This window comes from Crotalus tigris, unplaced genomic scaffold, assembly GCF_016545835.1.
Source record: "Crotalus tigris isolate CLP2741 ecotype Arizona unplaced genomic scaffold, ASM1654583v1 scf7180000017710.2780689, whole genome shotgun sequence".
Lineage (NCBI taxonomy): Eukaryota > Metazoa > Chordata > Lepidosauria > Squamata > Viperidae > Crotalus > Crotalus tigris.
In genome coordinates this window covers 727,899-752,929 of record NW_024096582.1, presented here as the reverse complement: position 1 = coordinate 752,929, position 25,031 = coordinate 727,899, and the positions used below count along the sequence as shown (strand labels likewise).

Below are 25,031 nucleotides of genomic sequence, written 5' to 3'. Positions count from 1 at the left end.
AATTTCTGATACCTTTTTACTTTAGTCAAAGAACAGGCAGCTGAAAAATAAATACTGTATGTCCTTTCAGATCTCCTATAACCCATAAAACCAAAAAATCTTATTCAAGATTAATATTTCTTATATACCTAAAAAAAGAGATTCTACGATCATGCCAATTACGTATCAGTGGACTAGCCATTGTGCCCTTACCCGTTGTGCACGTTCTTTCAAATCTTGATCCTGAGCCAGTAAGGACTGCAGTTTCTTCTGGACATCTAAAAGTTTCTCAGGATTGATTCTGGAAGAGTGGAGAATCATAGAGAAAACAGGTAAACCACAGAAATGTTCTCCTATCTTCTCCAAAAGGCCTACAAAGACTTATCTCCTGTTCATAGAAGAAATACTTCTTCATCTGAGGAATAAAAACTACTGTGAACAATATACAGTTGAAATCATATCAGCCATGCAGACTGTTCTCTTAAAATTAATAAATGGAAACAACAAAAGCTGCAACTCCGTCTTTTTACCCAGAAAACAATTTGAACTGGAAGAGAAAATCATTCTTCCAAGATCAAACCACAGAATTAACATTATATATCTTCTTCTACTTATAAAAAGATAAAAGACTAAGCTCCTATGAAGGAAAGAGCTGAATATTTAACAGCAATTTTTCATACTGAGGTTTCTCATAAGAGAATTTTTCTTTTAAGCGGTTAAAAATAGTTTCACTAGAATGTTTCTAAACCTGAAAAATCTCAACAGAACTCCAAATTCACAAACATAACTATGCACACACAAATGGAAAGTGGTTCTCCATCAAAGAATCAGGGGATAAGTCAGTTCAACAACACAATGCCGCACTATAGCCTTATAAATAATATTTGCTTCAACAGAATTTCTAGCTGGCAGCCTATTCCAAGTTAAACTTGCTTTTTGCCATTTCAGTGACCCAAAGCAAGCGTTCACTTGCAAACAAAAAACTGGTTCTAGATGACTTTATAGAATCTGTGCCAAAAACAAACATACTAAATCATTCAAATGACAATTCTTTATGTGTGTATAGAGCACTAAAGAATATGGAATGAAGATTTCTAAGATAGGGAAGCAGCCACCTTATTTTTTAATAGTACAGGGAGTTCTCGACTTAGGACCACAATTGAGCCCAAAATTTATGCTGCTAAGTGAGAAATGTATTAAGTTAGTTTTGCCCCATTTTACATCTTTTCTTTGCCACATTTGTTAAATGAATCACTGCAAACTAGTAACACCGTTAAGTGAATTTGGCTTTCCCACTGTTTTCCAGAAGGTAGTGATCACGTGATCCCGGAACACTGCAACCGTCATAAATATGAACTAGTTGTCAAGCATCTGAATGTAAATCACACGACCATAAGGCTGCTACAATGGTCATAAGTATGAAAAATGGTCACAAGTCACTTTTTTCAGTGCCACTGTAATTTTGAATGGTCATCAAATGAACTGTTGTAGGTTGAGGACTACATGTAATTATTTTGAGCAACTGCAGCTTCTCTCTAGTTTCTAGGAGGTCTGACATTCCTTGGACAAAAATCCTTCAGGAACTATGTAAAAAATCTTAACATAAGGATCCATTCATCCAGCATCAGCATTTTGAGATTATCCACCTTTTAAAAAGTAAAGTTTCAAGCAGATATACCAAAAGGTTTGATTTGTTTGGATTATTATATTTTAAAAATCCAAGACACACAAGCAACTTAGACCAGGGGTCCCCAACCTCCGGTCTGTGGACCGGTACCAGGCCACGGATCAGCCAGCAACTGATCCACACAAACAAGCAAAGCCCCATCCACGGGATGCAGGCAGCACACAAAACCACGCACCTGCCGGTCCATAGGAAAACCTTTCTCCACGGAACCGGTCCCTGGTGCCCAAAAGGTTGGGAACCTCTGACTTAGACTACAAAGAGAAGAAGTGCCTGATTCTTTACTTTTTAACCTCAGAAATGTATTTACTTAAGCAGCTGGAGAATTTAAGCCTCTTGTCTTACCCCCAATTCCTCCCTCGGTCCTCACTTTCTTGCATTGTAAATAGTCTCTCCTTATACTCCACTATGTAATTTCCTAAACATGTTCTATCTCACATCCATATTCAAAGTCTAAAACCAAAATCCAGTGCAACCAGCAACTGATCAGCAAGACCAAGATGGACACATCAAGTTTTATAAAAGCCTTGCATCCAAGCCAACTCCCCAACCTTAACAATTCATCTCAAAAAGATGCCATACAATTCCCTTATCTTTCTCTTCTCTCACTTTTAGAATGTGAATATTATATATTTACCCCACTAGCTCTTTTTTATCATTTACAACCTTTGAAGAGAAGATGGCTTTAGCCAGACTTAGGAAAGAATATTCTTATGTATTCAAACAATCCTGGATTAGTTCCGCGGCAAAAATAAGCATAACAAGCCACAGCTCTGTTATTTAAATGGCTTTTGAAAATAATTAAATTCCTTTAAGAAGACAAAAAGGAGCCATTTACAAGAATCTGCAAGCTTCACTGCACTCCCACTTTATCATCCATGATTTAAAGCACTGTAAACAGCATTATCAGAAGTGAACAGCTAAGTCAGTGCAGCATATGAACTAATTTTTATGCATATTGAGCTACTGGATATTAGGTAGCAAATGGCAATTAGTTTTGTATGCATGAAGGTATAAAACTGATGTCATTAGAAGTAAAGCAGGAGACTACTGGTGCTATCAACTGAGCTTTGCTTGGAGGAAAAAGGCTATAAATTTAACACAGCCCTATTTCAGGAGAGCATTTAATATAGCAGTATAGGAACTGTGTACTACAGCCACTATTACCAAATGTTCAATTTTTCAAAGATTGGAGTATATTTATTTCAAAAAGTATTATATTTCAATAATAGATTTTAAAAGCATATGTGGGTGTTTGGCAGGAGTTAATAGTGGCAGAGGCCATTTTTTTCTCTCCAATTTTATTTCTTTGGCTAATGGTACCAATTTTAAAAAAGAAAAATATATTACTGATGTTAATGTTACACACGCCATATACACCTTCCACACAGTGTCCAAATCATCTCACATTTCATGTAATTTTGCTACTGACAGAGTTCACTGTCTCAGCTCTATCTTTGCTAAACAGATTAAGTGTTGGCAGATCACATCATTTTGCTTGGAAAAAAGGTAAAATTGCACAGAAAGGTCAGGCTGTATTTACAGACCTCCATTTCTCCAAAAATTTGAAATAATGGAAGACCATTTTCTCTATTTGCTTTCCCAGGAAATAAGATGATCTGAAATGTTCATATTATTTGTAAAAATAAATGATGGAATGTGTTGCCAATGGATACTCTCATTGTGCTCTGCATCATTTTTAAGTTTAAAAATCTTTTTTATGAAGAAAAAAACCCGGTCTCACAGGAAAGAAATCACTTTTGGTTTCAAACGCATAACTAAGTTATATATAAAATGGAAAAGAACTTACTTGATATTGCTGACAGGAACTTTTTTCTGTGACAGCTGCTGAATCATGCCATTTTCCTCTGAAGGAAGCAAAACGAGGAGAGCTTCACCACCTTCTTTGTATCTATGTAACGGGGGGGGGGGAGAAGAGCAATTTTTTTCTTCAAATCCGAGCTTTCCAGAAAGTAATTACAAGCAGTCTTCAACTTATGATCATAACTGAGCCCAAAATTGACACAGTCATTAGGTGTGTTTTGCCTCATTTTACGCCCTTTCCTGCCACAGTTGTTAAGTGAATCACTGCAGTTGTTAAGTTAGTAACCTGGTTGTTAGCGAATCTGGCTTCCCGGTTGACTTTGCTTGTCATAAGGCCGCAAAAGGTGATCAGATGACTGAGACACTGCAACCCATCATAAATACATGCCAGTTTCCAAGCATCCGAATTTTAATCACATGACCATAGGGATGATGCAATGGTCATAAATGTGAAAAACGGTCATAAGTCATTTTTTGCAGTGCTGTTGTAACTTCAAACAGTCACTAACAAATGGTTGTAACTCAAGGACCACCTTCTTCCCAGCATTTCTGGGAGGTGCAAATGGGAGCTTCACAGTCAGGCTCTTCTTGCAAAAAAGAATTGAAGGATGGAGGATACCACAAAGCCTGATGCAATCTCAGCTGACACCATTTTAATTTTGGGTTTGTTTTGTTTTAAAAATTCTGCCTGTTCCTCTACATGTTAAACGAGTAGCGTCAGTGCATTTTGTTCATTTTCTCCCATCTGAATTCGCCATTACCAAGAATATGCTCTACTGAAGGCCATCCATTGGTCTGATTTTAAAACATGTATACTAGAAATCAGTTTACATCTCAGGAATAACTGGTTCTCCCCTTCAGCCTCCTTGCTGAAGGGGAAAAAAAAAAAGACCATCTTGCCCAATTCTACCTCTAGTTCCACCTTCAAATCTCCTTAATCCCATTTATGAGCTCCCATTTCATAGCCCCTGAGAAAACAAAGGGCATGACAGAAAAAAGATTGCACATTGATGTAAACAAAGGTGTCCAATCTTGGCAACTTTAAGACTTTGGACTTCAACTCCCAGAATTCATTTTCAATCAAGGTTGAAAATCCTTGATTTAAACCAACCAAAAGAACAAAAATTGTTCCTGCCAAACAAGTCAGGCTTTTCAGCCAAGAATGAAGATTCCTATTCTGGCTATTAAAAGGATGCAACAATTCAAGACCTTGGAATCAAAAATCATGGTAAGTTATATGGTTTATTTAGCAGAAGCAAAGCAGAGCAATAAACTGCAGTGCACCAAGACTCAACTTATTCATAATACCAAGATCCTGGATCATTGCAGGCAGACAGAACATAGTTGAGATGCCTTGTTAAATCTGTGGGTTTTTTCAGAGAAAAAAGAAATGAACGAGGTACTAAATCATTCTTTTCCTATCCCTGAGCATCACCAAGGCCTAGGCTATGGGTAGGCAACCTTGGCTCTTTTATGACTCATGGACTTCACTCCCAGAATTCCTGAGTCAGCTATGCTAGGACAACATTCTTCTTTTCTCTGATCAATGAAATTTGATATTTGGAAATCAATGAACCCTATTGCTATCACCCAACCACAGCATCAATTGTTCTGTTAGTCTTGTGAATAGCAAATGCTTGTTAGGTTTTCTTTAGAAAATGTACTATTTAATGACTATATTTGTGGTATATTCACAAACATATCTACTCAAACTGTAAGCCAAAGAGACAAGGAGCATTTTGTGGCACACAAAATTTAGAAGAACATATACAGTATGATTCTCCATTCTCCAAGCAAAGAACAGTAAATTTGGAATTTAAGGAATGGATGAAGATCCTCTGCTTCATGCTCAAAATCTCTCAAAAGCTGTGCTTATTATTTTGTAATATGTAAAACATGCATAAATATCATTGTATAATTGTTCATTCCAATAAACGGCAACCGTGTGCTTCCACTAACAACCTCACAAATATTATTACGTGAAAATCTAAACTAGGTTGTTTTTATCTATATAACCCAATGTAGAGGTTATTCTGTAGAGATCCCACCCTAAGAATTAAAGAAATTTTAATGCCCTAAACAATGTTTCTTAACCTTCATAACTTTAAGATGTGCAAACCTCAACTTCCAGCATGCCGGCTAGAGAATTCTGGGAATTGAACTCCACACAGCTTTAAAATTTATTAATCCCTCAGGCCACAGCTACATTCATTATAGACAGTTTATCCATTAATGTTCTAAAAGACTTAATCAGACTGAGTGGTATCCTTGAATACATCTAACCAATGGTCATGGAATCTTGCTGACTGCCAGATTTCCTTCTTTGTAATCATGTCTAATCTAAACGCTTTGATTAATAGCCTTATTTAAAGGAAGAATAAGAGAATTCCAAAGAGAATCTTACTTTAGATGGCAGTATGACACACCATTATATAGGTAGCTGATTACTGCAAAGCTCATCGGTTACCTACCACATTTTCATTACCAAAATTAGATTTTTTTTTCTTGTAGTGAAAGGATAGTCTGCATCTACTCATTGTTTTGGTAGCCGCTAGTCTTTTTTTATCAGTGTGAGAAATAATTTATACACTCTTTATCACCCTCTGCTTCTTTTGAGATTAAGAACATAGCATTTTTAAAAAAATTCTCATGCTACTCACTTCTATACCAACAAATATTTTTGTTGTTGTTATTTAGGCACAACAATGGTTAACAAATGCTGTTTCATGCTTACCAAGCTAGGCATAATGGCTGAATGCAGCATTCCAATTTAATCTACTTGGAAGAAATCAGACACTAAAACTAAAACACATCATGACTTCATTCTCTAATTGCTTGTGGGTTCAAAATCAGATTTAGCTATGCTAGGCTAAATTTTCTAGTTACACCCCAGCAAATAAAGCTTGCATCAGTTGCAAGCCAGCATGTTTGCTGTCAAGCTGAGTGCAATGTATAAACCGGGCACTGAGGCTTAGGTATATGTGTAAAGCATTTAAAGTATGTTGTCATTTGTTGGCAAAAAAACCCCCAAAACATGAATGTGACTTTCCAAAAATGAAAACTAACTGCTGTCCTCTAGTGGCACTGTATTTTGTTTTATATCAATTAAAATAAATCTCATGGAAGAAAATTCTGAACCAGATGGCTGCAAATATTTCTGCATGAAGACACTTATAGTTCTACTATTTTGATGTCGTAATATATGTTATCAAATGAGCTTTCCACAAGATAAAGCTTATGATCTCTCTAGCAACACCAATCCTCTTATATCCTTCTTAAAAAGGATCTGAACATAAGATATTGCCTAATTTAATTTCATCTTTTTACTCCTATTTGATCAAACAAAATTATTCCACAAGAACTGAAGCTAGGAAATTGCTTTTTCGCATTTCAATGTGTAGTTCAGGTCAAGTGAAAGCTAAACCAAAGACTTGTCAGAAATCAATTTTATATTTTGTTTGGATTTCTGATACTTTATGTACAGTTCTTCTTAAGCAGAAATAGGCCAACTGGCACTCATGGGTTCCAATGTACCTATTAAAGTTGCCATGGTACCTGCAGGGCTACAAACTCTATTTGGTTTTAACTTTTTTTCTGATTTCTCTTAAAATAATGTATGAGAAATGGACAGGATAGGGGATATTTCTAGAGCCCATATTAGAAAACAGCAGTGGTAGATGGTGGAGCCTCAGTGCTTTAGCTGAAAATGTATCAACCTCTTGGAGTGATAGAAGGGATGAGCAGAGTACCCTTACTACTTTGCCTTTTAGAATAAATGGTTCTATCATTACCCACTTTGTACCCATAATATCTATTTTAAATGCCATTTTGGAAACAGACAGATCCCTTCATTATGAGAGACCCATGGCATGCTTTCAAATTTCCCAATGTGCCCACTGGTCCAAAAATATTGGTGTCAACTTTACAACAAACCTGTCTGCAGCCATTTCCTTCATTCTAAGTTGCCATAGGATTGGGAGAGGGATGGAGGATTTCTACTGTCCCGTGGGAACCAAGGTCATTTCTGTCAGTTAGCTTAAGCTTTTAGTTAGAAAGCCCATGAAACTCTTCTATTGGGAAATGTAGCTGATTGCATAGCTCTGGGGTGGGAATTTCAACTTTGTAATATTGTTACTTCTGAAGGGAATTTCAGACTTGGTTTCACTTTTGACCATGCCGATACTATGTAACCAATAAACATGTTTTTGAAGAAATCTCAAGCCTTGGAGTTCTGATTTATTTGGTCTTGTCTATCGGAACCTTGACAATTGGATTTCTTTGAGACAAAACCTTGTTCCTGAGCCAAAACATGCTAAACGGTGTTAGAAATCCAGTGGATTCATACTGGATAAACATTAACAATGACAAAGCAAAAAATATTTAAGATAAAATATTAATGAAACCTGAAACTTTTCTTTTAGGTATATGGAAAAAGCCAACTGAAAAACAATTTGGGGTGCTATTCCTACACATGGTGACGGCTGTGAAGATTGTACTTGCCAAACACTGAAAAGAAAAAGGGATGCCGACTGTTGAAGAATGGATTTTGAAATTGAGTAAATTAGTAGAGATGGTGAAATTAACTCCTTTGATTAGAGATAATGGACTAGGCAGCTTTATAAGAGACTAGAAACCATTTGTGGACTTTCTACGCGCTAAGTACAACAACAGATGGTTAACAGAGGGATTTGAAGATTAGTGTAATGTTTGGCTTAACCTGTTGACTTTTTTTTCTTTTATATATGTATGTATGTATGTATTTGCAAAAGGGGAGGAGGATTTATTGCTTTCTCTTTTTTTTCAGCACCCAGCCAGGGTGGATCCTACATGTTAAATGTTAGATTTGGTCACTTTTTCCTTTTTTTTTTTTTTTGTATACTATTTTTTAATTTTTTGTTATTGTTAGTGTTGAATGTTTGCTTTTGTTTTGTTTCATTTTGTTTTGTTTTGTATTTTATTTTTTATGATAAAACAATAAATAATATATAAATATGTGAAAAAAATCCAGTGGGTTCTTTTACTATTAACTATTTAATTAGCTCAGTATTTATTTAATTAGATATAGTTGTATCTGGAGAATAAATCGGTAGCCATCAGCAACCTCTCTAGTCCCTCAGAATATTAATTTTAAAAAAATCAGAACAAGAAACCTGGCAGCCATCATGGAAAATATTCACCCGCCCGGGGGGAAGGGGGAGGGCACAAGTTTAATGCAGGATCTGGATGTGTACCATATCTAAGCTCCAGAGTTTAGAGAGGACTGAAGGAGAAGCATGTGTATATTTCTCCAGACTTAGAACATTTCTGAAAGTGTTAGATGATGTACTCATTTCTTGCCTCCTTCACTGTTTCCATCTGACTAGTTGCCCAATAAAGCTTCTGCAGCTGCCAGAGATCTGACACTGAGGAAAGGGACTTGGCAGAGGGTAAAGAGATGGAGGATTTGATGACTGAAGAAAGAGGTACTAAGACAGCCTTCTCTCTTGCCTCTCAGCTCCTATACTGGAAAATGCTGTTGAAGACAATCCTGAAATTGGCTAGCTTTAGCCAATAAACAACATTCAGACATGGGGACTGAAGGGAGGAGGCCGGAAGTGCTCCTCATTCCTGTCATTGTGTTCTCAGAGAAAGAAGCTCTAATTGCCACTGAAACCCAGTAACAGGGAGAACTGTCCTCCTTTCCTTTCACTCTGAATTAGACCAAATGAGGTATTGTCAGAGGGTAGGAGAAAGGACATAAACTTTCCAGATGCACATACTGTTTTTCTCTAAATTATAGTGTTTATTTCTGTAGTGCTTTTAGGTAGATAATTTGTACATTTCGAATAGATAGTGTGGCCTTGGTTTAACAAAATTATTCACAGAATTCTACCCTGATAATTTCAAATGGAGCTTTTTAGGGTATCTATTTCCCTCCCTGACTCATGCAATGTTTCTCAATATTTCCACTTCCTGGATTGCTTGTAGCCTAGGAGGGAGATTGGAAAGAGGGGAAAACTACTCTTTCCTGAGAGTCTTGAATTCTGACATCTTTGTCAGGCTATCTTCATTAACATTCTTTAAAAGCTTCAATCCTTTCCACCAGCTATTTTACTCAGCAAATCTCTGCCTTGATCCTTCTGGGTCTTCAACTGGAGATTTCTCCTCCACCTGTGCCTTAATACAGATGTGCCACACAAAAACACCTCCAGGAATGTCCAAATGTTTAAATCAGGAGCTAAGCTACTCAGTCTTTAGTGTCACTCTTCCAATTCTGGTATGTAGAAAACAAATTTTAACCTTGACCCCATTAGGGCAACTCATCTTGCCACTGATGATTAGGGGAAAAATGAGGAGAAGGATGTTACAGGAATTAAGCTGAGAACCAAAGTTTCCCAGGACATTGTGGCAAGTAATGTCCACAAGCAACAGTCACCAAGCTTCAAGAGTAGAAAGCCAAAGGCAAAAACGACATTACACTGTGGGAAGGAGAGGAAAAAGAAGTGGTGGAATTAAATTAAAGGGTGTTTTAATGTTAATAGAAAGCAATCAACTGTTTTATTGGCTCCAACCTAGTGTGAGATAAAAACATTTATCTTGCCTTCAGGAACATGAGTTTTCAGCTGAATTCAAGCTTAAGCACCTCATCAAGCCATGCCAAGTTGACAATTTGGGAACTATTGCTGAGTTTTTATTAGTAAGCCTGAGAGAAACCTCCACTATATTATCAAATTGGCCAAACTCTCCTCACGGCGATTTAATATTTTTTTGTATTTATTATAGTGCATAACACATTATATAACGCCTTATAAATATGTATAGTGAACTGCAGTGGTACCTGAGAGATAACAGTTTTAAAATAATATATTGTAAGGAAAGAGATATAAATCTATAACCTGCCCAAACAGAATTTTTGAGTAGGTGAGAAAACAAAAACAGATATAATGCATCAGAAGATAGACAAGATTTCCCAAGTGAACTTCAATAAGCTCTTCTTGGAAAATACAAAAAAAAAAAAAAAAATGATAAGGCATATCTGTACCATGCACTGTCCAGAGCCAAAATAATAAAATTTTCATTGCTGTGAACAGAGACCCAAACACCACAAATATCACAGTTTTTATAGAAGGTTTATTTTTTACAAAAATATAAAACAATAAGTAAAAGCTATATTTGAGTATGGGTCGAATCATTCACAACATTTGACATATCTACCCTAGTTTTTCAGTTCTCTGGAGAATCTATATTGTTACCCTACCCTCTCAGAAATACTAAAAGCTTAATAAATAAAATACAAGGTTCTCCATTTCTAATGTATGCCACTTATAAATCCACTCTAGCCAATCTGATCTCAGCAACATGAACCAAAAATAAGGCTTAACTTATGCTTCTTCCACAACATTTGCAAAAAAAAAAAAAAACAATGTTAAATGATAATCAAAATTCATATGCAGAATAGATACCAAGAAAATGCACAGTTCAGTGTCCAAACATTATTCCAACCTTATTGAAGTTAAGCTTCAATAACCTATGAGAGTCCTGAGACTTGGAAATTGAATTGTGTTGGGTTTTCATATAAGTAAATATTTCACTGATAAGCTGTTTCCCTCATAAATTTAACCAAGGAGGGGAAAGAATCCAAACTTCATACTGAAGGAAAGTGTTCATTAGACTAATATTAAAAATACTAATTTACAAGGATTCAGTCACCTGTCATAATGGCCAAATACCAGTGAGAGGGGAGAGGAAATGTGACATTTAAACTACATCTTGTTTGTTTATTTATTTATTTAAATCAATCAAATTTATTTGCTGCCCATTTTCAGATGACTCTTATTTAAACTTAAAAGTACCAATCACACTTTTCCTTACTTTTTTTTCAGCATTGGTCATCTTTGCTGTTAAACAAAGTACATGAATCCAGTCACAAGCTAATAACATAATCTAATGCAGTGTTTTTCAAACTTGGCAATTTTAAGATGTTTGGACTTCAACTGCCAGAATTCCCCAGCCAGCATTTTGAAAAATACCAATCTAATGTAATAACAGGTCTAACCTTAGTATTTTTTCAGATCTATGTATAGTTTTACCTTAGCACTGAAAAGCTTCCTTCAATATATTCTACATATTGGGACTACAATGTCCACAACTATTAGCTAACTTGGATGGCTATCTCTGGAAGATGGAGAAACACAACCAGAGGACATCAAGTTAGGGAAAGCCACTTCATAGAACATACCTGGCTGTTCTCCCAACTCTGTGAATATATGTATTTGCATCTTCTGGGCAGTCAAACTGAATGACCCAGTTCACAGCAGGGAAATCTGTAAAAAAAAAAAAAAATCTGAAATCCAGTCACATAAAAATATTTTCTATGCTAGCAGCATATTCAATATGAGTTTTGCACTCAGCTCTATTTTACTGGCACTGCATTGAAAGAGACTGTTCACAAAGTACAATTAATCACATATTCTAGCTACATATATCCGACAGATAGAATTAAAATTAATAGAAGCTTCATTTCCTAAATAATGAAAGGGGGCATAATTTTAAATTTGGTATGGAGAGAGAGAAATCATTTGCATTTTACAAACTGAAAAGTAAAACTGGCCATTTATGATTTTAAACCAGCAGTTTTCAATGCATGTATAGCTCAGAAGTAATTCAATTTGTATTTCGGCTAACTTTTAATACAAATAAATTATCCATACTTGATCTCTAGCTCCAGATATCAAAGGCATTGTACACATCTTATTTGAATGCCAATTATATGCAGCAGCAAAGGCCAGTATTTAGAATCTTTACTTGACAAAAAGTACCTATTAAAATCTCAATAACAGGGTGTCTGTAAATATATAGCCAGTCACGAGAATTACCAAGTTTATAATTAAAACTATTCAGCTGAGAGCTCATTTCATAGAACAGATTGAGGTCACATGTACAGTAAAGGTGATGCACTTATCTGAATTTTCTTTGTTCCATACTTTACTATATGTATTGCCTACTTTATTTATTTATTGCCTGCTATATTTATTGCCTACTTTATCCTTCTGTTAATTTACACTCTGTTGTGTCTTGGTATGGTCAATAAATTAATTAACTATACTTAATACTTGATCACTAGGTAAATCTGATCATCCTGACCACAGATTATGAAAACTGAAATCCACTGTCACACGGGGATACAAGATTGGAAAAATCAACAAATGCAAATCCTAAACCTATAGAAATGTGGACAGGGTGCTTTCTGAATTAGGGACCGCATGGTTCTGTTCTTTCCTAATTCCTCCTCTTCCTTGGCTGACCTCCTGGATTTTCACGTGAATCTTGCTTAGCAGGGAATGAGTTACAGCAGGACTTGAAGCAACGGGGGCATGACCGTGGAGGAAGCAGCAGGAGAGGAGAGGACACAGGCAAAGGACACAGGCAATAAAAGCATAGAGACTAGTATCACAGGTCTGTTGCTGGAGAACATGTTCTCCGCTCGGCCTCAGCAAGCTGGACCTTGGTCTCTTCCTTAAATGATTAATTTAACAAATGATTTTCAAGAACAGGGCCAAACCGATTAGATAACTCCCCTGAATGTGGAGGAATGCAAAGCTATTTACCTAGCCCACGAGCTGCAAGATCCGTAGCAAAAAGAACTGCCGATTTCTTGCGCAAAAAATCTTGATATACTTCCATTCTTTTCATCTGTTGTTGTTTGCCATGAAGAGCTAGTATAGGGAGACCCGGACGAAGGCGACAAAATACTCTAAACAAGTACTGAACCTAGAAACCAATAATAATTTCAATGCTAAGTTCTATAAGCAAGACTAGTTGATAATACACATATATTGCATTGTAGGCCAGCATTACCTAACCGGTCTTGGCTAAGCTAGAAAAGCTAAATAGGATCGGACTTGGTTAACAGTATCATGGAAGACAAAAACTCAGGGTGGTGGGCTAGATTGAGATGTTAAAAGATATCCCAAAAGATGATATATAATTGAATGCTTAGGAAGAAGCAGCTTTCTCTAGTCTTTAGTACTATTTTAAAACAGGTGGAAGAGCCACTTTTGCTACCTCAGCTAGCTAGACACAGGGATACAAAGCTTTGCAAATGGAAAAAGTCAGAGATCTGCAAAATGGAAAAATCCAGAGGAAAAGGCATGCTAAGGTTTCATGTCTCCCAAAGGAAAAAACAGAAAAATATCCTTTCCTCCTGGAGTTTTCATATCATTTTTATCATGCAGCAATTTTCACAAAATTACCATGAGAGTTAAAACCAAACCACTATGTTTCCTAAAAACAAATGCTATGGAAAACCCAGGCGCATGATTAGAATTTACAATTCTGAAATCTCATTAAGTCTCATTTAATTCAGCTAATCTATGTGTTTCTGCCCCTGGACCCAGCATCTTGCAAGGTAGTCAATTGCCAGGCCTTTTGTCACCATAATCTTTTCAGTTGTGGACAGATTTATAGTTAGATTTATGGCTACATCCAAGAGAGTTGCTGTTTTAAATTTCATAATATCTCAAAAAACGATCTCGCCACAATTTAGATGGAGTTATTCCCAAAATAATAACCTTTTTATAAATAAACCCACTCTTTGATCTAAAGACATGTCATTTTTAAGCCAAGTGCTTACTTAAACCCACACTCACAAGACACCAAATCAGGAAAACCATCTTCCTTTCCTCACATAGAATAAAATGCTTGGATGACAATGTTTGCTACGATATGTTTGGTCCATTTATAAACAAAGCATGCATTTTGCTGAATATAATACAAAAATGTCTGAAACAGTCCAGCTGGAGTACTCGCCTCTACCTACATGCCAAAGTTAACTGCTAACTTTGATAAATAATGTGATTAGGTTATAGCCCTGACAGTCTCTCCAGCCTCAGGGATTCAGCAGCCAAACAATTTACATGCTTTCATCAGCTTTGCTTGTTTTATAATATTCTAACTTTCTGATTACAGGTAGTCCTTGACTTACAACCACAACCGAGCCCAAAATTGCTAGTGAGACAGTTGCTAGTGAGACAGTCAAATGAGTTTTGCCCCATTTTACGATCTTTCTGGCCACAGTTGTTAAGTAGAATCACTGCAGTTGTTAAGTTAGTAACATGGCTGTTAAGTGAATCTGGCTTCCCCAATGACTTTGCTTGTCAGAAGGTCACAAAAGGTGATCGCTTGCAACTGTCATAAATATGAGACACTTGCCAAGTGGGACACTTGCAACTGTCATAAATATGAGTCAGTTGCCAAGCGTCTGAATTTTGATCAACGTGACCATGGGGATGCGGCAATGTGTGAAAAACTAACATAGGTCACTTTTTTCAGTGCCATTGTTAACTTTGAACGGTCACTAAACAAGCTCTTGTAAGTCGAGGACTACTTGTACCGTAGAATATATTGGTGGATAATTTATGATGCAACACCCTGCCTGCCTGTTACCGATTTGATTTTTATGAATTACAACGAACACGGTTCTTTATAAATTGTAGGAGATGGGATTATGTAATACCTCTTTACAGCTTGCAAAAAATACAATACTCTTCTTATTCAGGTGAGTTTTCAGAAAAGAGTACAACATATTGACTTTCTGGTGCAGTTCACAAACAATGTAGTTCTGTTCCAAAGTTGCTGGAGTACTGAAAGTACCAGAGAAGGAGAAATAAATAACAGATAAAAACATCAGAGGGGAAAAAAACAACGAAAAACAAGCAATATATGTTCAAGTAAACATGTGCCTCAAAGCATTATCTAAGTGAAACCAGATGTCCAACATTTTCCAAGCTAGAGGGCATATCCTTTGTTTTTGCACGGCATTTGCAAGAGACCTTATTCTCAAGGGCCAAGGCAAAATATAAATGTCACTTTGTTTAGTTACACTTATCATTTAAATGTAATTAAAATTAAATTCAGTTCTTCAAATCACTGATGCTAGGTTATTTTAGGAAACGCCTCTCCCCAGTTATATCTACCCATCCCATCAGGTTGAGGAGGAGCATGCTGCAAGTCCTATCTAGTAAGTAGCTCCATCTAGCAGGAGCCAGATGGTACATCTTTTCTGCTGTGGTTCCTACTCTTTGAAACACCATCTCCCCTTCAAGGTCTACAACAACTAGCCATGGCCAACTCACCGCAACCAACTCGCCATGGCCAACTCACTGCGAGACAACTCGCCATGGCCAACTCACCGTGGCCAACTCGCCATGGGACAACTCACTGCGGGACAACTCACTGCGGGAAAACTCGCCATGGCCAACTCACCATGGCCAACTCGCCAGGGACAACTCGCAGGGACAACACGCCACAGGACAAGAGCTATACTAATATCAAAGAAATAGTGGAATAGAATCATTAAAGAAAGGATGCCAAAAGGAGGGACAAAATGAAATGTGAATGACAAAAATTAGAATATTTTTTTAAATTATTTTAAATAAAGAAATTGAATTGTTGAATTGTCCTGTGGCGAGTTGACGGCGGCAAGTTGGCTATGGCGAGCTGTCTCATTCCACCAGCTCAGGTAAGGTTAGCTCTATCCCTGTTAGCCTTTCAGAAGTCCCTTAAAATGTGTTCTTTCATCGACCTCGGAGGTCCAGTGGAGTATGCAAGGTGGTTATATGATGTCAATTTTACTGTTTTACCCTCACTATCTTTCTTTTTTTTGTCTGAGCATTTGGTTTTTAATTGTTATTACATTTGTATGCGTGGTGGTGTTTTTTGAGATGGGCAACTGTATAATATATTTTGGAACCAAAAAAAGGGAATAAGTGGGAACTGCTGCTCCCTAATCCAAGCTAAAGTTCAGAGCAAGGAAGTGGGAAATGAAAAGATAACTTGTTCACCCCAGAAGTCAATCCTCTTACAGGACAAGCCATAAGGACAGCATTCACAGGACCTGAGGAACTTGAAAAAGCTTGCCAGAAAATTTGTTCAAGTTGTAATCTTAAAAACACACACACAGAACTCTACATTATGTTGTCTGCTATTGCAATCCTTTTTAATTCAACTGCTGGAAGCTATCTAGTAATTGGACATCAGATTGTCTAGTCCAGTGGTTCTCAACCTGTGGGTCAGGACCCCATTTGGGGTCGAACGACCATTTCACAGGGGTCGCCAAACAACGCAGTCCGCCATTTTTTTCCCCTTTTTCTTAGCTGTGCTACTCCCTTTTACTCTATTGGCTTTTGAAAGCTAATAGAATAGACTCTCTTGAATAGAGTCTAATTCTATTGGCTTTCAAAAGCCAATAGGAATTGTCCAGGCTGTCTCTGCCCTGCTGAGCCCGCCAAAAGTCCCATTCTGCAAACGGTGCTGCACCAGTTGAGTAATCCTCGACTTACAACGGGTTGAGTAGTCCTTGACTTACAACCGGTTGGGGGTCGCGGCATTAAAAAGGTTGAGAACCACTGGTATAGTCAATCCCAAACCTTTGAGAAATAAAGACTTAGAGATAAAATCAAATATTACCTGGGCTGCTTCCAATAGTCGCACTGTTAGTCGGTCTTGTCTCTTTTAAATCAACTATTTTATACATTTACTTTAGCTTGCAGCTCTCTGCCCAAGGTCCCAAAGTTATACATTACAGTGATTTCTTGTATACACGGTTGTTGAAATGAAAAAGCAAGTACTGAAACAAAGACATCCTGGATGTGCCCCTCCAATTTACTGGCCTGCTTTATTCTAAGACCAAGACTGGAAACTCCCAGACTACCCCACGCAACAAGTAGGTTCCGAATGGAGAAAAACAATTCAGTACCAAAAACACTCATATTTCTTTAAAGGCTACATAAGCTGAGCTCCAACCTGAACTTTGCTTTTTCATGCACCCAGATGTATTCTGGATCCTTCAAGCTCAACCGAGCAAGGTCCTTCACAGATTTGGTCTGCGTGGCTGAGAAAAGCAGGGTCTGCCGTTTTTTGGGAAGGTTCTCTATAATTGCATTCATGGTATCAGCGAAGCCCATGTCCAGAATTCTATCAGCTTCATCAAGGACTAGAATGAGAAAAACAGGTTGGGGGAAATCAGAGTTTTTTTTAAAAAAAGTTTTAGTGATTAAATAAAACACTTTGTTTGTTTGTTTGTTTATTCTTTATATTTCGTAACCGCCCATCTCCCATCTGACTGGTGTATAATATCATCAATAAAATTAAACATTAAAATCAGAATAATTTAGTATTAAAAGTTTTAAAATTATAAAAATATTATAAAAACTTCAGAAGGTGAAGAATTCCAAAAGAAGGATTAACAGTTGTTAATTCAGGCAGTGGGAGGGGGGTGTTCTCGTGGAGCTGGCCAGCCCCATGGTTGTGCGGGCCACTGTGTCTCCCACACAAGGTTACACAGCTAACACTTTTGTGAAAGGCCGAGAGATCAGGGGCTTTCCTCACCTATGAGAGCAAGATTTCCACAGTGCAGGGGAAGTGGCAGAGAAGGTTCTCTTCCTGGATCCCACCAGTTGGATGTTTCACATTATATAGTTGAGAGTTCCCTACATATCATCCAAATGTGCTGAGGTGCTTGTAAACATCTATTGGGCTCTGTCCCACATGCACATAACACCACAGACTTGTGCATTCAACATTAGTGTTGTTCTTATTTCTATGCAACCACCTACACAATTCTTTAAATTTTAAAACATTAAGACATTTAGGAGTCTTGTCCAGGAAGTTTGAACAAGTATATACTTCCCTTTACTTCCATTTTAAGAAATATTTTCTGCATGCTGTAAATTGCCCAGAGCAATATACATGGATCAGTTCCATACAAAGTTTAAGGTTAAAAGGCAGTAGCATTCCTATTAAGATTTCAAGCAAAGCTCCAGATCAGAATTCATACTGAACAGATACAAGATCAGAGGCTACCAACTAATATTTTATACTTACTCAGCATTTGAAGATTGGAGGCATGGAAATACGAGGTTTCATCCATGTGTTGTAAAAGACGACCAGGAGTACAAATGAGGATATTCATATTATGGATTTTGCTTGATTCTTGTTTCAAGTCCTGAAAAAGCAGGTTGGTTGGGAATTTAGGATGCATAGTTTCACAAAGAGCATTCACACAGACAAAGCCACTTTGAGCATGGCACACCACCTCGCAGAAAAGATCAGAATTTTCTCCATTTTTCAATAACACAGAAATGTACATCTGCATACAAATTACACACACACACACAAAATGCTGAAGATGAAATAGCCTTCGGTTTGTGATAATTTCTGTGAGTACAACGTCCCAATTTCTCCACAAACCACTGGCAGATCACAAACAAAAATATTTATTTGGGAAAAGAATAACACTTGTAAAGTGATTGTACAATGGTTTATGAAATCTGAAATGATCCCAGCTCAGTCAATTATTATCTCACCAACCTCAATTACTTACATTAACAGTGGCTAATGGGAGATGTTTAGATACTGTATGTTGCACAAGGTTCCTGCTTTTATTGAAATTTCTATCTACAGATAAGTAATATATCACTGATTGGACAAATTCCTTATTTTAATAATGCATTATAAACAGATTTTGGAGTGTTCTCTTATGTTGTGAGGAAGTGGGGTTTTTCTGCAGTGGCTCTGCTATTTTATTTCATTTATTTGTATCCCGCCTTTATTTTTAAAAATAACTCAAGGCGAGAACATATCCCTTCCTCCTCCTATTTTCCGCACAACAACTCTATGGGGTGAATTGGGTCAGGACAGAGTAACTGGCCCAAAGTCACCCAATGGCTTTTATATCTAAGGCAGAACTTGAACTAATGGTCTCCTGCTTTCTAACCTGGTGCTTCTAGCCTTTGCTGCCTGCTACCACACTTTTGGCCTTCCAGAAGTGCATCAAAACCTGTCTCGGCTGGCTGGCTTAAGTTCCTGATGGGGGGTGGGGGGTTATGTTAGAGATGGTTTGTGGACCAACAGGGAAAGTATCACCTACCAATCTTGCTTTTGTTATTGTTATCTAAAATGAATCCTGGAACACAACCAACACTTCCTCAACTTAACGCAAAAAGATAAATAGTATGGCATAGCATAGCATAGTATAGTAGGATAGAAATAGCAAGACTGACTCCTGCCTCAGGGTTGGAGAGAGTGACAGAGAGAGAGTGACACAGAGAGAGGGGGGGAGGGACAGGGAGAGACAGGAAGAGAGAGCGCCTTGGCTCTAATACAGCGGTTCTCAACCTGTGGGTTGGGACCCCATTGGGGTCGAACAACCATTTCACGGGGGTCACCAAACAACGCAGTCCGCCATTTTTTCCCCTTTTCCTTGGCTGTTCTACTCCCTTTTATTCTATTGGCTTTCGAAAGCCAATAGAATAGACTCTCTTGAATAGAGTCTAATTCTATTGGCTTTCAAAAGCCAATAGGAATTGTCCAGGCTGTCTCTGCCCTGCTGAGCCCGCCAAAAGTCCCATTATGCAAACGGTGCTGCAAGTTGTCTGCAGCGAAGGCGAGCTGTCTGGAAGTTTCCACCCCTCCCTGCTGAGCAACTACTAAAAATGTAAGTAAAAGAGGGCCAGGGGTGGGAGGCCGGCGGGCGCAGGGAGGGTTGCTGGCGTGTGTGGGGCCCAGTGGGTGCCTTACCTCCCTTGGGCTGGGCCAGCTGGTGGCCTAGCCGGTGGTCGCCCTGCGCCATCTCTGCCGCTTGCCAGCTATGCCTCAGCCGGCGCAGGGGGCGGCACCACGCATGCGCGGCGCTCCCAGGCAGGGGAAGTCCTCGACTTACGACAGGTTGGGTAGTCCTTGACTTACAACATTAAAAAGGTTGAGAACCACTGCTCTAATAAATTATTTTTTAAAAGGAGAGCCTACCTTTCCACCAATGATTAGACCTGCAGAAAATTCATGATTTTTCCCCACTTTACGCAGGACTTCAAACGTCTGGTAAGCCAATTCTCTGGTAGGAGATATTATCAAAACACCCAGTTCATCCATGGCAGTCCACTGTTGGCGGTATAAGATTTCTAGAGCCTGAAGAGTTAAAAAATACTGGTTAGAAATTCTATCAGATGCTCTCCTCCTCTCCTTTTTCATTATTAACCTGCAACCAGTAACAACATTCCCTTCTAAGGCAAACTTTTGAAGCAATAACTCACTTCAAAAATCTCTGCAGTGAAACTCTCCTTTGCAAACAATGGGGCTCCTGACTTCTAAAAAGCCCTGCAGCCGCATCACTTTGCTGGAGAAAGGGCTTTAGCACATGGACTATGCATCCACAGGTATCTATTTCCAATGAATAGATGTTCAAGACATGCTTCTTGTGCATTAAAACACTCATCAAATAAAATGGCATCGCTCCTGCAGCTTGACAAGGCAGAACATATCATCTGCCCAATTCAGTCTCTTTAGAAGGAAAATGCACCTGCCTGACAATTACAAAGCTTGCTTGTTTATGTATCAAATTTATGTGGGCTCACAAAAATCTCACCAATAACTATTCTGGGCAGCATAAAAGAATTAATTAAAAAACTGATTTATGATCACAATTTTGGTCACAAATCATTGCAGTTTACACTGAGTCACCATGTGACCAGACTCTATTTTACGACCGTTTTTGTGGCATGCATTAAGCAAGTCACTGCAGTTAAGCGAATGATGCACTTCTTAAACAAATCATCTGATTGTTAAGTCCAAATCCATTTTATCCAATGGGCATCTTTTTTTGCTGGAAAACAGCAAAAGTCATGTGCCTGGTAGATGCTGCAATTGGTCGTAAATGCAAGCTGGTTGCCAAGCACGCAAAATGTGATCACATGGAGCAACAGTCATTACTTCAAGGACAGGTCCTAAATATTTTTTTTCAAGTGCATCATATCTTCAGCAGTCATTAAGAACAGTCTTTGTTAAAATATATAAAACATAAGAGACAGCAAATGTTAACCTCAATATTTCATTAGTCTCCTTGGGTACCCTGATGACAAAGTCAGTTCTTAATGAATTTCTGAGATATTAACAGGAATGGCACTAACCGGGAATGGGGAGTGAGGATGTTTCATAAGGTGGGCAACCACGGCTAAGAAGGCCCATCTTCTGGGACTGGACATACTGTAGTTCCTTAGCAGACCAAATTCACAGCATATCTATAAGATCTCCCCTCTACATGACCTGATGGGATGGGCAGTGACTCAGATAAGCCAGTTCCATGCCATTATAGGCTTTAAGGCTAAAGCCAGCATCTTGATTTGGTCCTAGAAGCAAATTGGCAACCAATGGAGCTTCAGGAGCAGAGGTGTAATATGTGCTGTTCCAGAAACACACAAAACTGCCCGTGTCACCGTTTTCTGCACCGGCTGAAGGGTCCCAAATTTTTCAAGGGTAAGTTAATGTATAGTGCATTGCTATAGTCCAATCAGGGAATTATTAGGGCACTAGTGATTATGACCAGAATCCCCCAATCTAGGAAAGTCTAAGCCGTTTTAAATTCCCACAAAAAGGCCAGTGCTAAGCTTATCAATCAAACACTACAACATATCACTTTATAATTTTGATGCTTTGATATTATTAGGTTTTATTATTTAAAGCTATATATTATTTATACATCTATTGGTTACAGTTTGAAAAGTAGGCAATACATAAATGTTGAACATTTTAAAAATGGATTTATGCAGTTTGTATCACATGATACAAGCAAAAATAAGCAATTTATGAGCGTGATGAATTATTAGAACGCCATTGCCGCAGTGGTTAAAGTGCAGTATTGCAGGCAAACTCTGACCACAGCCTGGAGTTCGATCCCGACAGTGCTCAAGGTTGACTCAGCCTTCCATCCTTCTGAGGTCAGTAAAATGAGGACCCAGATTGTTGGGGGGCAATGCTTTTACATTTTAAACTGTCCAGAGAGTGCTATAAAGCATTACAGGGCAGTATATATGCTTAAATGCTATTGGTATTGCTGTTTGAATAAAGGTTTCTATTTAGAGCAACCTTTCCCAACTCTGTAGATACGCTGAATTGTAACTCCCATAATTTTGTTGCCCATCCTAGCCCGGAACCACAGATCAGAACAATCTACAAGGTCTGAAATAGCCGGATAACTAATTCTTACTTGCCAGAGTCTTCCTTATCGTAGGCCAAGACAATGAATCCTTCAGTGATTCCTAACTCATCCATTAATACAAATAAGATGCATTATTAGCTTATATGATGATATACAACAAGTATTTCCCTACTTACAGGTACAATGAAAGCCAACGTTTTGCCGGATCCTGTCTTGGCAGCTCCCAACACATCTTTACCCTGCAATGCCAAACCTATGGTCTGCTTCTGGATTTCAGTCACCATGCGATACTGAGCTTCCTGTAAGCCTGATGATACACAGAAGACATAACCTCAAGATTCAGCATTCAACAAATAAAACAGAATTTTCAATTTGAGGACTTTTTTATCTTCAAGGATTCCATTCTTACCTTTCAGAGTTTTCCTGGATAGTGGGAAATCAGAAAATCTTGTAATGTCATTTGTATTTATCTGTGTTGGAAAAAAAAATAAAGCAGTTCATTAAATTTTAAAATACCTAAAGAACATGCCCAGATTCTGCAAGCTACCATTATTTATATTTAATATGCCTTTGCAAAAATGAGTATTTTATTCACTTTCCTCTCAGTTTTGTTCTGTACCATTATACAATTTAACATTGCTTTTGATGACGTTTTTTTTGTGCCTTTCCTATGCTGCTATGATTAATATTCAATATTGGTATAGTTTAATTAAACAGATTTATAACACATTTGCATGTGTTTTACTCAGAAGCAAATGTCCCAATAGGAGCTATATACTGTAAGACTTTTTTCCAAATAAATTTCTAAAAGATTACAGCCATTTCCACATTCTCGCATTGTGAAGTTTTCTATACAGGTAGTCCTCTACTTACAACCATTCATTTAGTGATTGTTCAAAATTATAACAGCACTGAAAAAAAAGTGACTTATGGCCAATTTTTTCCATTTACAATTGTTGCAGCAGCCTCATGGTCATGTGATCAAAATTTGGACACTTGTTAACTGATTCACATTGATGACAGTTTCAGTGTCCCAGGATCATGAGATCATCTTCTGTGACCTTCCTGACAAACAAAGTCAATGGGAAAGCCAGATGAACTTAACAACTGTATTACTAACTTAACAATTGCCGTGATTCACTTAACAACTGTGGCAACAAAGGTCATTAAATGGGACAAAACTCACTTAACAACTGTCTTGCTTAGCAACTGAAATTTTGGGCTCAATTATGATCATAAGTTGAGGACTACCTGTAAAATAGAGGAATTAGTGGAATCTTATATTTCTGCTAGAAGTATGAGGTAACTAGAAAACCAGTAACATCATATTTAATGTTTTTTTTTAAAAAAATCATATTTTTAGTCCAGACAGCAAGCTCCTATTATTCTATTTGCCATATGTTGTCCTCAATATGGTGGTTAAGACGCTGTCTGGCATTGCCAAGGCTCAGATTCTAGTCTACCCTCAGCCGTAAGAGCTTACTGGATGACTCTGGACCATTCCATCTCTCTCTGGCCAGCCTATCCTACAAGGCTGTTGTAGGGGAAAGCAGGAGGAAGATGTATATATGTGTGCTGCACTGGACTCCTGAATTAAAAGCAGGATATAAATCTAGCAAACAAATAAATAATCAGGCTATGTTCCAACAATGAAGTTATTTTTAAAAAGGCAGAGAACATCCCAGCAGCTCCTAAATGAAAAGAAGATTTGAAGTGATGCACCGAGGATGTTACCTAGTTTGGATAATGAAACATCTGCAGGAAAACAATCAAGGTCAGAGAACACCAAGGACCCTTGATTTCAACCCTGAGCTACAAATATTCTCCCTCATTGATCTGGTCAGACCAGCAGAAAGAAAAAGAAAAAAAGAGAGAAATATCAACAAGGAAGGGGAGAAAATCACTGACTTCCACGTCACTTGGAAAGAGACAAAAATGGATGGCCAAAGGCAACTGGAGAACATTCAAAAAGCAGTGCTGAACTGGCTATCACCTCCACTGATCCTTATTTTTGGACAGATTTTGCTTGCTTGGCTGGAGTAGAAAGACTGACTGAAAAACAGCCCAGCCTAAACTCCACCGAGAAGAGATAGGCAACTTGTCCTCAGACCATATGCAACTCTTGGACTCATTTCAAAAACTCCATGCCAAGGACCAGCTGGTCCCTCTGACAAGAGCTCTCAGCAGTATGCTGATTTACTAAACAGTAAATTTGCTAAACAGTAATGCTGGAAAATCTAAGTTGAACTTCTGACAGCCCCTGTAATTTTTCACCCATTTCTAAAGCCTTCCTTTTCCCCATTAGATGCAATCCACTCACTTTAGTCAATGTGCAGCTCTCCAAAATGAGATGCAAGAGCAGGACTATACTTATGACCAAGAAAACAGAAGGAACAATGCCATCTCCACATATTTCAACCTATTTTTCCCAAATAAGAATCTAATGTCCATTACTTATTTGCCTAACTGCAGACACAAAAACTGATCACAGGTGGGCTTTTCTTAGAATATGTACTATAATCAAATATATATCCTCACAGCATATTTACCTAATTATTTCCACTTCAGATATAA

General features: G+C 37.9%; 1 protein-coding gene across 1 annotated transcript in view; it reads right to left on the bottom strand.

The window, feature by feature from the left end:
• DDX10 (DEAD-box helicase 10) overlaps positions 1 to 25,031 on the bottom strand; it is a 151,343-nt gene that overhangs the window by 114,658 nt on the left and 11,654 nt on the right. The window contains exons 2-11 of the mRNA XM_039338594.1: positions 22,867 to 22,927; positions 22,634 to 22,764; positions 20,273 to 20,431; positions 18,350 to 18,470; positions 17,270 to 17,459; positions 14,982 to 15,108; positions 13,075 to 13,237; positions 11,706 to 11,790; positions 3,474 to 3,575; positions 193 to 280 (exon numbers count right to left, since the gene is read on the bottom strand). Coding sequence (XP_039194528.1) covers positions 193 to 280; positions 3,474 to 3,575; positions 11,706 to 11,790; positions 13,075 to 13,237; positions 14,982 to 15,108; positions 17,270 to 17,459; positions 18,350 to 18,470; positions 20,273 to 20,431; positions 22,634 to 22,764; positions 22,867 to 22,927 — 1,227 coding nt within the window. The remainder of the gene's footprint in view (positions 1 to 192; positions 281 to 3,473; positions 3,576 to 11,705; positions 11,791 to 13,074; positions 13,238 to 14,981; positions 15,109 to 17,269; positions 17,460 to 18,349; positions 18,471 to 20,272; positions 20,432 to 22,633; positions 22,765 to 22,866; positions 22,928 to 25,031) is intronic.